The sequence below is a fragment of the Rhipicephalus sanguineus genome, chromosome 11, assembly GCF_013339695.2.
Source record: "Rhipicephalus sanguineus isolate Rsan-2018 chromosome 11, BIME_Rsan_1.4, whole genome shotgun sequence".
NCBI lineage: Eukaryota > Metazoa > Arthropoda > Arachnida > Ixodida > Ixodidae > Rhipicephalus > Rhipicephalus sanguineus.
The window spans coordinates 70699937-70715607 of NC_051186.1; the positions used below are offsets into that span (position 1 = coordinate 70699937).

General features: G+C 46.8%; 1 protein-coding gene across 1 annotated transcript; it reads right to left on the minus strand.

Moving 5' to 3' along the window:
• Window positions 1-1022: 1022 nt before the first annotated feature.
• LOC119375127 (uncharacterized) lies at window positions 1023-15671 on the minus strand. Its single transcript, XM_037645323.2, has 4 exons — window positions 15401-15671; window positions 12880-12956; window positions 1473-1821; window positions 1023-1033 (listed from the first exon to the last, which is right to left on the minus strand). The coding sequence occupies exons 1-4, from the start codon at window positions 15597-15599 to the stop codon at window positions 1023-1025; spliced, it is 636 nt and encodes a 211-aa protein (XP_037501251.1). The 5' UTR covers window positions 15600-15671.

Sequence of the window (15671 nt, forward strand, 5' to 3'; positions counted from 1 at the left end):
CCAGCAATTCCTAGCGTAAGAAGAGAGTGGACGAATGCATAGAAACAGGAAGTTTTGTAGTCTGAATTTGTATATGAATGTGTCCCAGATGTTTGACAACGATGCAGGGAATCGCGTACCGACCTTACAGCTGCGTTAGACGAGCGGCCGCATTAAACCTAAATCGATGGCTAACACGATCAGAAGACATGTGCACCGAAAATCGGATCTCTGAGGGCTGCGTTCGTTGCATTGAAGCGCATTCCCCCCCTATCATTTGTGATGAGAGTGTTCGAAAGCTTCGTGATGTCATGATGGCGCTGTAGAACAAGAACCGGAAACAGGGGGCGCGTTTCTCGCCAAGCTCCCACTATTCAGCGTCTGCTGAAATGGACAGTTCATTACATGGACACGTCGAGAAGAGCTCCTCCGGCGAAGTGCTGTATTTAATTTCCAGATTCCCCACTCGAATTAAAAGAAAAGACTAACGGCGGCGCGCCGCAATTATCGCGCGGCGGCGGCGCGAGCGGCGCGACCAAAAACAGGTGGCGCGGCAGCGCACACCTCTAAGAGGCAACAGGGAGAGCAGTGGCTTAGATGGAGTGACAAAACTAAGATGTTGGCAGGGATAAAGTGGAATCAGCTGACACAAGATAGGGCATAATGCATATCACTGAAAGAGGCCTTCGTCTTGCAGTGTACATAAAATAGGCTGACAATGATTATACATATATATTTGTGCACACACACACGCAGACTCGATAATTTAAACTCTGATAATTCTAACTTCTGGTCTATTCAAACAAATTAAAAATTTTCATTTGGGATGCTATGTTTTTATTGTATTTTAAGGGCACTTAATTCAAATTTCTCCGAAGCATAAATTCGGTTAACTCATAATTTTTGCTTGTCAATGCCATAAAATATCAGCTGCCTTTGTTGCTTCTAGCAGACAATATGCATTTTCATCACTAACAGTCACAAATAAAGCCAGTTGCCTGCCTACAAAGATGCCAACCTAGCCAAACTGCACACATCAACAATCACATGTTGACTGAGGAAGAAAAAAAAAAGCCAAGATGGTCTGACTTTGGTCTATTGCATGCAGAACACTTCTTAAGTCATTTTTGCCACGGCACACTGGTGTCATCCGGAAAAGTGTACTAGGATTGGGAAGGGGATACCAGTTACCACTGCACATTTTTTCCCCTTAATTACACACACATACATGCACCGTATAACAATGAGTACCAGTATGATTGTGCTGACTAAAAACGTTACTGACAATCATTCAGACCTATGACATTGCTGCGGCCCTGAGAAAGAATAAACATTACAACACAAGTTGGTACGTTGCCCGAAGTTATTTATGAGTACTTTTGATATTCCAAACTTTTGACAATTCAAACATTCAAACAAAATCCTTGGATCCCCTCAAGTTTGAATTATAGAGAGCCTACTGTACATGCAGTAGACGTTCAACAGCCACTCACCCCGATTTCTGTCCTCAAAGCGTTTCATGAGCTGCTCATGATTACTCTTAAGGGTTTTGAAATCTGTCTGCATCTTCCTGTACCTCTTGTCGAGGTCAGCGTAGGCACTTTTGAACATAGAGTCACTGGCGCTGACTGCCATCGATGGCCTTTCCCTTCTTCCTTCTTGTCTCAGCCTTTCGAGCTCTTTCTCCATTGCCAGCAGCCTCTGCTGCAAATCTGTGCTCGCACCCTCGGGCGCATGTTCCAACTTGTAATTGCTCAAGGCATCGTCAATCTGCTGCTGCCGCTCTTCTTCCCGGATGTGTTCTCTGTCCTTGCACAGTGGTGGCCGAGTGTCGCACACTTCCTGAAACAAGAACGTTTCTTTAATAAGGATGTGAAGCTTTGGCAAGGTACTATTAAAGGAACACTAGCCCTAAGCATGTGATGTGCTTTCGAGAAAAACTTTTCCAATTTTCCTTATTCTCCATGTAATCGGATTGTTATAACCCCTTAGCCGTTCTGATATATAAAGTATTTGTCTCTCCAGAATGATTATTTTTTTGCAAATTTATTAATGAATATTTCCGTTCCAAAAATCATATTATTTTTTGGGGTTTTACGTCCCAAAACCAGGATATGATTATGAGGGATGCCGTAGTGGAGGGTTCCGGAATTTTTGACTGCCTCGTGTTCTTTGACGTACACCTAAATCTAAGCACACGGGCCTCTAGCATTTCGCCTCCATCGAAATGCGCCCGCAGCCCCGCAATCTTCGGGTCAGTATTGAGCACCGTAACCACTAGACCACCTTGGCGGGGCTTCCGTTCCAAAAATGGAACCTTCTGATGTTGAACTAAAGAAGCTGCAACATGCACTCAGTCAAATTTTCATAATGAAGATCTGCGTAATGAACAGATGGGCCATGACAAGACGCTTCTTGCAATGGAAAGTAACAAGACTGTGCATCAACTTGCTGGGTACCATCAATTGCTGGCACATTCCCGGCAGCAAATAAAAGCTGCATTTGTTCAGAACTGTTCCACACGTGCACAGTTCGCTGCACCTTCCCAAAAAATCAACCTGAGCAAACTGGATGCAGACAATGAAACAGCTGGCGCCAGGGCATGCGGGGCTCTGGTTGCAGAAGCCTTGCAGCGACAAGGTGGCCGAAAGAGCGTGCTGTGTTCCGTCAAAACTTGTGCAGATTTGTCTGACAGTGACATTGTTAACTCTGTTGGTGACGAGTTACCCAGCTCAAGTGAATGTGAGGATGATGCTGTAAGATGTGCTGTGTCCGTTAGTTGCAGAAACAGCGTGAGCGCTGGTTACAGTGCAGATGTTTGCTGGAGAGAGGGCTAATCAACGCTTCATTCCTCTTGGATGGCTTCAAAACTGTAGCTGTCACTGCGTGGCCATCGAAGCAGCAAATGGGAGCAATAAATATTTTGTGGCCTAGTTCCACAAGATAAGTCTTTACTAGTTTTCTCGTAAAAGATGTTCAATTGCACGGGCTTACCTACATAAGTGCATATTTCTTACTATCATGCAAGCTGCAGCACTTTTGAGCGTATACTTTCTTCACATCCCAGTCAGGTACAGATTAACGAAGTTCCAATTTAGAATGCAAATAACAGGTTGAACTCCTGTTACTATCAACTTTAATGACAGCAATATATCCAATAAGCACACTTTCGTTGAACCTCTGATGGCCACAATTTTTTTTTTCAAATATGTGCACAAACAGAACTAACATATAATAAATGTGGTATTGAGAAAAACACAGCACCAACACAATGGGCAAAAAAAGAAACTAACAATGCAAGAGCTATAACTTGGAGCTATTGTCATCAGTTTCTTTCAAATGGGACACAAGCGAAGGCACAGACAGACAGGGCATCCTGACTGTTTGAACCTTTGCTTGTGTCTCATTAGTTTGCGCTCCTTATTTGCCATACAACCCAGTAGCCCTGCATGCACTCCCAATACATACCGATTACTTTACAACAGGCAGAGTCAACGATTTACTTTATGTCATGCAGTGGCGTAAATCCCGGGGGGGTCAGGGGGGTCCTGACCCCCCTTGTGTTTAGACTGGGGGGGACCCGCTATGCAATGGTCCCCCCCCTGAGATTTTGCATTCGAACATCTTCCATCTTGACTTGCTTGAAGTTTATTTTCACACGTGCCATTCAAAATCGCCTCAGAGTTCCAGCTCTCAGATACAACGAAAGAAATAAGCACAATTCAACAACTTACGATAATATTTTTACGAGATCTTGTGAGCGATGTTCAAAGTCTGCAACCACATCCATAGCGGCAATCACGAAAGCCGCTGCCGTGCAGCAGCCGTTTATTCACGTGGTGACGTATCACTGCGCCTTCTAACTCGCTGAGAGCAGAGATTCGTGAAGACATTTCTTCAGCACCGAGTCTGGGGCGAGAGAAATTGAGTAAGAGATATTCGGCCTTTTCTTGCAAATATCACCACAAATGATTCATCTTTTCACACCGAACTGAAACTGCACGCATTTTTCAGTACCCCTGTTCATTCCAGCTGAACTTCATACTGCCCGTTAGTGTTCGTTTTTCCCCAACTGGCTGTGTGTATCAGACGCCCAAGCAGGTAGAGAATGATCAAGAACATCGACCTCACTGTCGGCTTCAATAAGGCGGTACGCTACAACCAGATTCCTTATATATATATATATATATATATATATATATATATATATATATATATATATATATATATATATAACATGATGCAACATTCAATTCACGGACGTCGTCCCCATATGTATACTTCCGGAGGCCCTGGCTGCGCGCGCATTTTTGACGAACTTCTGGGCCCGATCCACCCGATCGTTCAAACTACAGTGTTCTAGAAGTGTTCGCAGCGTCACCTTAGAGTCACTTAGAGTCAGAGGTAGCATATGCAGTAACCCTACGTCACCTGAACTTTCCCGCAGGTTTCAGGGTGCGGCTAGCTCGCGTTGCTGTTTTGCGCGCAAGAAAAGTCTGAATTACGGTGCGCAACACACGAAACTTCTTTTCATGCAACTTTTCTGTGAGTTGTGAAATAAAGTGCTGTCGTTGTGACCGATTTACAGAGGGTGGGCGATATTTTAAGCGGCTATGATGAATATGAATGCTCCTGCGTGTGGGGCGTTCAAGTTAGTTTTTTTTTTTTTTGTACTGCTGGTCGATACGATTTTCAATGCCCTTTCGCCACTGTAGCGATCCTAGCGACTTCACTCCCGCCTTTCGAGCCCCACTATGCCGGATATAAACAACGCCTCGTTTTTTATTTATTTGCTTTCGCATGAGCTGGTCTCTGCGACTAACCTACTTAATGCTGTTTTTTTTTCGAGAATCAATAATCGGTGGAATCACTTGGCTTTGTATTAAATGTATCCGCACGGTAATCTTAAATTTTTTTATTTGCAAACATAGATCATACGAGGTTACCAAAATCGGTTGGACTCGTAGGCGATATATATTGGTACGTGCTGGTACAATGAACAAAAAAAACCTATACATAGGTATTATGAGTACATAACAAGTAACATACATTACGTGCGTACATTTTTATTACACCGCAGAATTGCACCACCAAAATAACACTCGACAGCGTCACGTGCTGACAGACTAATTTTATTTACACGAAACTCTGCCTATGTATGCGCAAATGCTGGCCATATCACAATATCGATTAACAATGCATGCATGGTCACTCGTGATAAAACAATAAACTGCCGATGACAACCGTCTATCTAACTGGAGCATCTCAAAGGAGCCCAATCCCCGTGGGCCTCCCCCGCTTCCTAATTACTTCAATCATCCCCACTAAATCCCTTTTTTTTGTACATCGATCTCTACCCAGCCCGTTTCATCTAGCAGTAGTTCTGTGCTTAGGACTTCGATAGCGAAACAAGCAGCCAAAGTTCTTTATCATTTTTTAGAAGTACCCTGACCGCTTTACCAAAGCACGAGTAAGGTTTTGCTGTCACCGCCCTCGTATTTTCTTGCTTTTATTGTTATCGCACTTGACTTTGCGCGGTCACTCTTAGCTTCGTTGGGTCCAGCTGTTTTTTGTTGTCAAACGCTGCACCAGAAATTTCTCTGCACGTACGCTGCATGCTCTATGAGCACGACCGCCGGTGACTGTAAAAAGCGCCTCCCTCCAGTTCAGATGCAGCGGCGGGCCGTCTTTGAGATAGTTGCAGTGTACGGATAGACACAGATGCCGCTCCTTCAGAAAAACAAGCATACATAAGTGCAGCAAAGCTGCTCGTGTGGTGCCGACAAAGGTGCAGGGCATGCACGAATGGAAACAGTAGCTTCTACTACTTGGGTCAGCTTTAAAAAAGAATAAAATGCTCAACCCTCTTCTCCCTCCGTTGTTGTTTTTTTGCGATCTCTTGTTGTGTCATTGTGGTGGCCCTCTCCCCGCCTCCAACCCCGTGTTTCTTGATCCCCCCCCCCCCGGAATTACAGCGTAACCAGCGTAACCCCGACCAAGAGGTCGCGAAGGCCCCTGGCGGGCGCCCAAACATTCGACGCGGAGAGGGCCGTGGAGGCGCGGCGCAGAGATACGGCAGTACACTGTAGTTCAAACGAAGACGCCTGTCCTCCGGTTTCACTTTGTGGCGGAAAAGCAGGGAGGCAAAACTTTGTTTAGTAGGTAGGACGACGACAGAGAATCAACACGTCCGCTTGGTTTGAACGAGTCACGAAGACTGCTTTGTTTGTACACTATTTACACTACTCTCGTGGAGAGGGAAAATGAAAAGGAAAATAGAAATACAGAAACACAAGCACAGTCAAAAGATTTTCTCTGCACCCCGCACGTGCAACAAACTTGAAGAAGAGAGGGAGAAAACGCTTTCCCTGCGTTGGGTGACGCTCCCTGTGGCTTTCAGTGTTCTTTCACGGGGTGGGCGCGTGGGTCGTAAAACGACGAATGTCAAGGACGTTCTCCGCTCTTCCCGTACTCGTCGTCGCCTTCAACCTCCTTGGTTGCAACCACGAAAATGAGTCCCCCGGGTTGCCCCTCTTCCTCCTTTTCGCCGCGGGGTCTTCTTCGAAGTGGGGGGCTGCTTCCCAATATTCGGCAAATACATCACTTGTCAGTCGTTCGGCAGTTTCATCCTGCACGCGTCCACAGAAGTGCTGCAGCACTGCACAGTAACCGGCCGCGCAACCTTCTTGGCGTAATGTGCTTGTGACTTTCAACTGGACTGGGAAGATGCCGCACAAGCGGCAGAGTTCGCTGAGCTCGTTCTTTCTGCCGAACTCCAAGCGACCTTCTTCGGAAGACAATGTCACCGAAAACGCTGATGAGGTGAGCCTTTTATGTAATTGATCATTGATTATAATTTTGTTTTTCGGGTACCCTTAGTGCAGCATACAAGGATTTTTATTCTGATTAAAAAAGGGGGAAGTGACAGTTACTTGAATGCCGCCTTGAAAGCCCAAAATGGCTTGCAGTCATTAGACAGGTGGATAACTACCACGTTACGTTAAACAACAAACAGAAATCTGCTAGATAACTTTTAAATCAATGGTTTCGTGAACTACGTTGCAACTACAGCTTCAATGGAGCTATTATTAGGACTACCCTAATTTATCAATTCGCTAAAAAGCAAGGAATGTTTGGTGGTTTCATCCACCGGTTCCAGGATCACGCACCGAAGGAATTAATGCCATTTAGAAGAGTGATTTAGACGCTTCGGCCAACTCTTCATTACCTTAGAATAATAACAGAGAGACGAACTAGTGAGCCATAAGAGGAGTTTGTGGTGTCTTGACTTCTCTCTTGTTTCCGTGCTTGCACGCCCAGTCATTTTAGCATGAATCGTCATCGTCTTGGAGTTGATAGAAGCGCACGCACAGCAGTCACATGTCATCAAGGCATCGAGTCCAGTGACGAGCTACCCGAAAACTCTTCTACGCACCATCTGCATGCCTTTGCTAGCGCGGTTCTTGAATCACGCGAAGAAACCTCGAAACTTTGCAATGTTCAACCTCCCAGCTTTCCTGAAAATGTCAGCAGGCGAATTTTTCCCCACGCACGATCTCCAGGCTGGTGGCTAACTTTCGGGCAGTCTGTTTATTCATGAACAAAAGTGTTTACAATCAACGAACACGTAGCCGTGAGAATTTTTCGAAACGCTGCTGTAATAGCTGAGTTACACGTGTTTGATGATACAAAAAAGGCCCTCGCTCGTTTCTCTCTTTCCTTCGTTGATCAGCTCCTCTCTCCTCGCAACACCTTCCCGACTGAGAGAGGGCACGCAGCTACGTGTAGCCGCGCGTCCTCTTCACTCCATAGGGAAAGGGCGCGGCGCCGAGTCTACACGCACCCTCGCAATGTGAAGGCTCAGAGTTGCGTATTTGCGAAGAAAAAATATTGAAAAGCGCATACTTCAATCTCCCGTGTATTAATGACACAAAACATCCCATGATGGCATGATGCCCACTTCGTGCTTATTCGGACATCAAGCGGGAAGTGATGTAACACAGAACGAACCGTCCATGGGCGTCGCCCCATGGCTCCTTCAATCAACCGCTCCCGCGGTGAGAAGGCAAGGAGAAGGCTTTATGTGTATACCGGGCTCTAATTTTGTTATGCAAACATAAGCTGCGCAACGAGTTCTTGATATCTGTAAAAATATTTTGTGTATGCACCTGATGAAAGGGACATGAAAGTGACTTCGGTCACCTCTAACTTTCTTTGTCATATGCTCTTTCGGAGAGAACGAGGCGAGGGGGAATAGTGTGGGGTAGGAGGAAGCGCATACTTGAAGTGATAGTAAATGGAATTTTTACAGCGATATTTTCAGCAAAACTAAAAGGCTGGGGGCAGAAATCGGTAGACACAACCTTCATTTCAGGCAGAAACTAGCGGAAAATAATGATTTTAATACGTTTTTCACAAACTAGCGTCAGGCGGCCGCGATGTGAACTAGAGGAAGGGAAGTTTAACATCACTGGAAACGGGCGTGCCAACAATGCCAGCCATTGCGCGTGTCTCGCCGCCCGCTTAAGCGCCCACTACGTTTCTTAGAACCACTACGAACGGAACCGGTAGCGGGCAATGCTCCCGTGTAGGGTAAAGCTCCTAAAAGTGGGGCATGTCCTGCGGAAGGGGAAATGGGTGCAGAAAGGGAAGTAGCAGGACAGGCAAACGTGCTCCCTGCATCTGCCGCGGTGACTTTGACGTCACGGCTCGCTCTGACGTGCAGCCGCCTAGAGTGACTCTACAGCCGCCGCACGCTCAGAGTCCTCTAATACAGCCATTTGTTCAAAAACATGTGAAATAAATTCTATCTCTCGGAACAGTAGGCTCTGCCGAGTAGAATTTTTATGTTCTCGTCATTTTTTTCCTATTTTTGTTTACTATCTCATTTAGAGGCTTGTTCACACACCAGAAATATTTTTTAGCGTTCAAATTTTCGCTAGGCGTAGCGTGACCCCATAATTAAGCAATTGGTGCAATAAACATTATGGACATTGAGGTTCTTAAACGTAGCTCTTATCTGCGCTACAGCGAGTATAAATATGCAACATACAGGTGATTATGTTGTGTGCTTCTGCCAGGACTTTTTGGGTTGTTGTGAGTAGTACGCATACTCCTTGGTGCTGCACCTGCGAAGTTTTTGAGGAAGGGAGTGTCTGACTTAACCTGGGAAGTGGGGAGTGGAGAAAGGCTGGAGGAGGGGATTGTTGTGGTTGCGGTTGCTTGCGTTTTTAGTATTCCGATTACATGTATTTCTAGATCACGCAGTTTTTTTTTAAAAACAGGTTTCTGACTTCAGGTGCAGTGTCTGCGAACGTCGACATCCACTGAAGGAGGAGCATGCCGGCGTCTAGATGACCTCATATTTGCGGAGACTTCCTCTTCCGGATCCTAGAGACAACCTCCAGATGATTGCGAAGCCCCTGAAAACCGTGAGAGGTCTGGAACTAGCCAAGACACATTACCACCAAGTCGTGTTCGAATTCACCTTCCGGATGTACCTTCTCATCCAGATGTTCAACTCCTACCTCCTCAAATAGTCACGCATCCTCAAGGTGGACAGAAAGCACAAAAGACGAAATGCCTCACATTCCAGAAGAGCTGGTTTGGCACATTTCCCTGGCTTCACTACGCCTCTGAAGTTGCAGGGGTCGTCTGCTTCTACTGTGCGGCAGCCAGACAGCAGGAATATTTAAAGCCTTCAGGACAGCCAGCACCCGACTCATTCACTGTTGCTGGATTCACAAACTGGAGGAAAGCTAAAGAAAAGTTTGCCAAACATGAAAATTCACGAGGACATAAGAACGCGGTCTACCAATACAGCAACCTTCATTCGACGTAGGTCCGTGACCAAATCAGCACAGAACTAGAAAGCAGCAGGAAGTGGCGAGGCGCTGTCTCAAGATTATTTTCCAGGCGTCCAAGTACCTTCTACGCCAGGGTTTGCCGTTTCGCGGTCATTCAGAAAAAGAAGGAAACTTTTACCAGTATCTCGTGTCACGCGAAGAAGACAATGAAGAGTTCACCACTTGGATGAAGCGAAACACGACCTACACGTCCCCACTGCTGCAAAACGAAATGATTGAGCTCTTTGGAAAGGCTGTCCAAAAAACACTGAGCAGCGCCATTCCAACAACTAACTACGCCATTATCGTAGATGGCACGCGTGATGTTGCTGGTGTTGAGCAGCAGAGCATATGCGTACGCTATGTTGACAAGCGCCTCAGACCAACCGAGGTTTTTCTAGGGCTCTGTACACCGCCAAATACAAAGGGAGCCACAATTGCGGAAGCCGTGATGGATTTCCTGACTACGATTGGGCTCCCGCTCTCTGGTTGCCGAGCGCAGACTTACGATGGGGCTGCCAACATGAGCGGAGAGTTCAATGGCTGTCAAGCCATTATAAAATCGCTAAACCCGCTTGTTATTTACTTCCATTGTGGAGCTCACAGTTCGAATCTTGTAGCTGGTGACGTCTCTGACTGCTGTCCAGAACTTCGAGAAGCTCTCATGGCTGTTAGGGAATTGGGTGCGCTCTCAACACGTTCGGGAAAATTTGAACAATTTTTTTTGCGAAAAAAAGTTGAGCAAGAACATCAAACCCCTGTGCCCAACTCGCTTCTTATGCAGAAGGCCAGCGATATCTGCCGCGCTGGACGAGCAAGATGCCGTAATTGCTTCGCTAGAAGAACTGATGAAGGAAGCACCGGCCGAGCAATCTGCGAAGACTGGTGGCATCTTGCGCTCCATGGAATCAGGAAACACCCGCCTCTTGCTGGAAATTGCATTGAGGGTGTTCGCAGTGCTGGAGGATCTGAATACATATCTGCAAGGACGTTCATCGACAGTTCAAGGAATGTTCCAGGTGGTGGAGTCCGCCAAGCGCGAGTTACGCCATCTGCGGACGGAACAAGTGTTCGATGAGCTCATTGAACGTGTTGCCAAACACGCGGAGGATGGCAAAGTACATCCGGTGGAACCACCGAGATTCAGACGACGTCCCGCCAGATACGAGAAAGGAAGCACCACTGACGTTCCGGTTGAAACGAGAGACACTTTCGGCGCGTTTTTTTTTTCAATCGTGGATGCAGCACTGTCTGGCATAGAGAGGCGCTCCAATCCCGACTCGGAAGGGATCGTGACCTACAAGGCTCTGGAAAGTGTTTTTTTTGAACACGCCATCGGAAGCAGATATGGAGGTGATGCGGCGTTACAAAGACAGTGATTTTAAGAAAGTCATGTCTCGCGTGCGCTTGCTGCACGAGGAGCACTCTGAACCGAGTTCTCTCGACGACTTGGCGGCAGTAATGCGTAATACGCACGCGTCCACTCGACTGTACTTCAAGGAGGTTGAGAGTGTTCTTCGGATCATCCTGGTGATGCCAGTGTCTTCCTGTGAAGGGGAACGATCTTTCAGTGCCCTCAGAAGATTAAAGACATGGCTGCGGAGCACGACGGGCGAAACGCGCCTAAGCTGCATGGCACTGACACACGTTCATCAAGACGTTGTAGACAGCATAGAGTTACCGAAGTTGATGTGCAGTTTTGTCAGCGCATGCAGTAACCGCGTTCTCGTTTTCGGACCCCCACAAAGGTTTTAAACTGAGAAACTTACAAGCACATTAGGAATGCACCTTTTAGACTCCTGGGTTGCTGGCAAGATTCTTTTTTATTACACTTAGTTTTTTTTAAAGGACCTTGACAGCGAAATTCTTGTTTGTGAACTTTTACTGTCATTTGTAGCTTTATGTCTGGTGATCCGGAAAGTGAATTATAAATGCACAAACGTATCGTATAATTAGCACTAGCGTCGTGAATTGCGACCACTTTTGCGTCACTTTGAAACGACCGCCAAAAACCATAAGAAACTAGCGCCCCACAGCGGTGACGCGCCTATGGTAACGCGCACTCGAGCTTGGTTGACGTTGAAAGCGCAGTTTTCAAATCGGGGCCCTGCGCGCGATAAACGATTGAAACGATGTGGGCGCTTCCGTGTTAAGCGCGTGTCCCCCCAGAAAAAAGAAAAGGCATTCCTGATCTAAGCAGCCAGAGAAGAGGTTCTTGATGGAAAAAGCAAAATAGAAAGGTGGGGGAGTGACACAGTAACTGTCTCTCAGTCGAGGACACCACAACCGCGTCACTTTAGGGGAAGGGGGGGGGGGTAAAAGGGAAGGAGGAGAAGATGGTGGGAGGAAAGGGAAGGTCACAACAGGTAGAGGGCTGGGGGCAGAGGAAGCGGGGACATCCGTCGTCGTCGTTGCTGCTGCCTTGAGCGCAGCCCCACAACAGAGCGAGAGGGGTGAGCAACAAATAATAGCGCTCGTCGGGTGCCGGTTGTGGTCCCGCAAATTTTTTGTGACACCGAAATGCTCGGCCTACTCGTCCAATGTCACGCGGGACCTCGATATACGTCATACCAATGTTTCGCCATACTAGTGAAGATGTCGCGAGGTGCTGTCAACTCAGATGAGCATTCAACGCTTGCTTCAAAATCAAATTAAGATAACTGAAAGCTAACGTCCGCCAGTTATAAACGGCCAGAAGTACCCTTGCACGCATACAGGACAATCAAACAATACAAACATCCACGAGGTTTCAATTTTGGTGTCAGTGTTCCTTTAACGTTTGTTTCATATACAGTGTGTAGATTCATCGAATACTCATCGACTGTTTGGAACTGTGTTGTAGAAACTAGTTCAGAACGTTGTATGAGACTCATTCGTCGCGCAGTGCAGATCATCAAGAGCATTGTTTTCTTTTTGTTTTATTGTAAAGTTTTCATTTTTGTGTAAAATAAAATGCACATTTCTAATAATCAAGATGGCTGCCATGCAAAGTCCGGGACCCCCCCTGTTGTTTTGCTGGATTTACGCCACTGATGTCATGCAGCAGTGTAATCACCTTATCAAAGTCTTCTCGTCCAACATCTGCTAGCCTCGGTCGGTTTGCTCTGAACATGGCCATTTCCTCCAGAGTACCTGCGCAGTTAACAAAAAGATTACTGGCAGTTTTGCACAAGAGGCGAAGTGTGAGCAAGGTATGAGCAAGGCGGCAGCAAGCTTTAGCATTACACACAGACCACCTTAATGGTCTCAAAACTATGTACAGGAGTGACATGCTTATCTTTTCGTCCACTTTACTTTCTTATTTATATCCTAATTACAACAAATAACATCCCCAGTACTTTCCTTGGCATTATTCTCTGTTAGTTCTCATTAATATTGTGTCTAACAAAAAAAAATGAGCCCTTAAAAGTCACATTCTTATGCTTGCGTGAAGTTAGTACAAAAGGGCAGGCTGATGGGCTAGTAGGCAGGTCAGAATTCGTTTATTTCACGACGCCCCGGCGCATGTGCACTCCCCTAGCGGAAAAGTCACGAAACGTCTCTTCAACTTGGAGGCTTTGCTTCTGGCAATACCTGTTGTCCCAGCCCCTACCAAACCCCTACCAAGATGGCCGAGGGCAGCACAAGAAAATGAAAGAGGCGGATTCATGCAGAATTCCTTCACACAACAACGAGCTTTCTGTCACTGGTCCTGAGGACGAAGTCTGCATGCCTGCAACCAGATGTAGCGGACCTGGGCGACGTCTTCTGATTTAATTACTCTCCATCAAACGCCAAGAGCCCATGAGAGCATTGCGTGCAGCTCTTGGGGTAAGTGGCGATACGACTTTAGCAGTAGCTTCTGAATGGTTCCAATTGTACTGCCAGCAAGCTCCCTGACATTCTTGCAAGTCTGCACTTACAGCAGGTGCAAGTGCAAACCAACGCAGGCTGCATGCCATCTATCCGTAAGACAGAGAAAGCACAAAGAGCCATGAAGAAGTACTGAAGCTGTCTTGGCATTGTTTCAAATGTCCCTTAACCAAGCTAGTATCAGAAATACAACAGCTGCAAAAAGTTAGTGCATTTGATCACACATCATGTTTGACATTCGGGCATGCAGCAGCATTGTACAAGGACACTTTCGATGCATGCCCATTTCTACACTTGGCGCGATTGAGGGGCACTGGAAATTTTGCCGCTTCCACTTTCTAATGCTGGTTCCGAGCACATCCCATGAAACACAAAACCTCTATAGAACGTTTTATAGAGGTTTTGTGTTTCATGGGACGTTTTCTTGTGTAAACTTTACAAAACAGACATCTGAAACAAAATGAAGCAGGACTTGCTCAAGGCAATTCTGCGAATGAAGTTTGGCCTAAAATTGCAAGATAGTTTCATCATGCTAAGGAGTTGTTAGACAGAACGTGCCAAAAACTCTGGTCTGTACTATAATGATCCTTCTCAGCCTGTTTTAGTCCACCGCACGACGAAGGCCTCACCCAATGACCTCCAGTCTAGCCTATGCTGTGCGAGCTGACTTCATTTGATCCCTGCGAACTTCTTAATTTCCTCACTCCATCTAACTCTCTGCCTTCCCCGACTGCGTTTTCCATCCCTTGGTAACCATTCTGTTGCTCTAATGTCCACTGTTTTCTACTCTACGCATTACGCGGCCAGCCCAGGTCCATTTCTTTCGCTTGATGTCAACCAGGTTATCTGCAACCCCTGTTTGTTCTCTGAGCCATTCTGCCGTCCTCCGACCTTTTAATGTTATTCCTGTCATTGTATGTTCCATTGCACGCTGCATGGACCTCAACTATTGTTTTGGTTGCTATCCTCCAAGTTTCCAACCAATATGTTAAAACTGACAAAATACGACTGGTCGTGCACTCTATGCTTTAGTGACAACGGTAAGTGTACGGTCATGAGTTGAGGATGTCTACCATATGGGCACAAACCCATCCTTGTTCTTTGGTGAATATCTTTTCACTTGGCCTTCATTGACAAGTGAAAAAAATTCACATAATGATATATTAATCTGAAAACATGTTTACTGAACCTTGCTGCTTTTGACAGTATGGTCCAGCCATCGGGCGTCAGCAAGAGGGATGCAAAAGGGGTACTTGCTTACTCCCCCCCTCCCCCCCCACCAGCCCCTCCTGTCAACGTCCATGGTCCAGTCAACACGCAACTAAGTCAATAAAGTCCACCGGCGTGACGGCATTAACGAAACAATCGCGCGCTCCATTCTTCGCCCACTATCGAGGGTCGGAAAACTCCATCAGAAGCGAGTGTCTTCGAAAGTGCCGTGCACGCCGCACATGCAAAGATCTGCCAACCGCGCGCACGCACTGGTGGAGACCCAAGAAGCCGGCTTCACCGGTGTTGCTCACACACTTCCCAACCAACCAGATTATAGAACAGATCATCAGCCGGCCTGATTAACACGGCAGGCACGCGCTCCATTCTTTCAACACACCACTACCGTCGCCGCTATCGAGCCCGATCAAGCACCGTACCGAATAAACCCACCAAATACCACATTCGACGAGCACGCTTTCGAAAGGCTTCGAAAAGTTAACCCCAGTGTTTACCTGTCATGTGAATGATCTTGGCTCCCTCGTAGGCGCACTTGCGGCTGTCTCTACGACACGACCGCACGTAGTAGGTTCTCATACGATCGAAGTCATTCACGTGCTTCGGCTCAAAGCGCTCCGATTCCGAGTTTCGGACGCGCGTGTGCTCAACCACGGCGGTGTCGAAAGAATGCTCGTACTCGGCGAACACAAACATTTCGGTGATGAGTCGCACACAAACCCTCGCGCGCAAATCCACGAGGCCGCGAGCCACAGCGGCAACCACGTG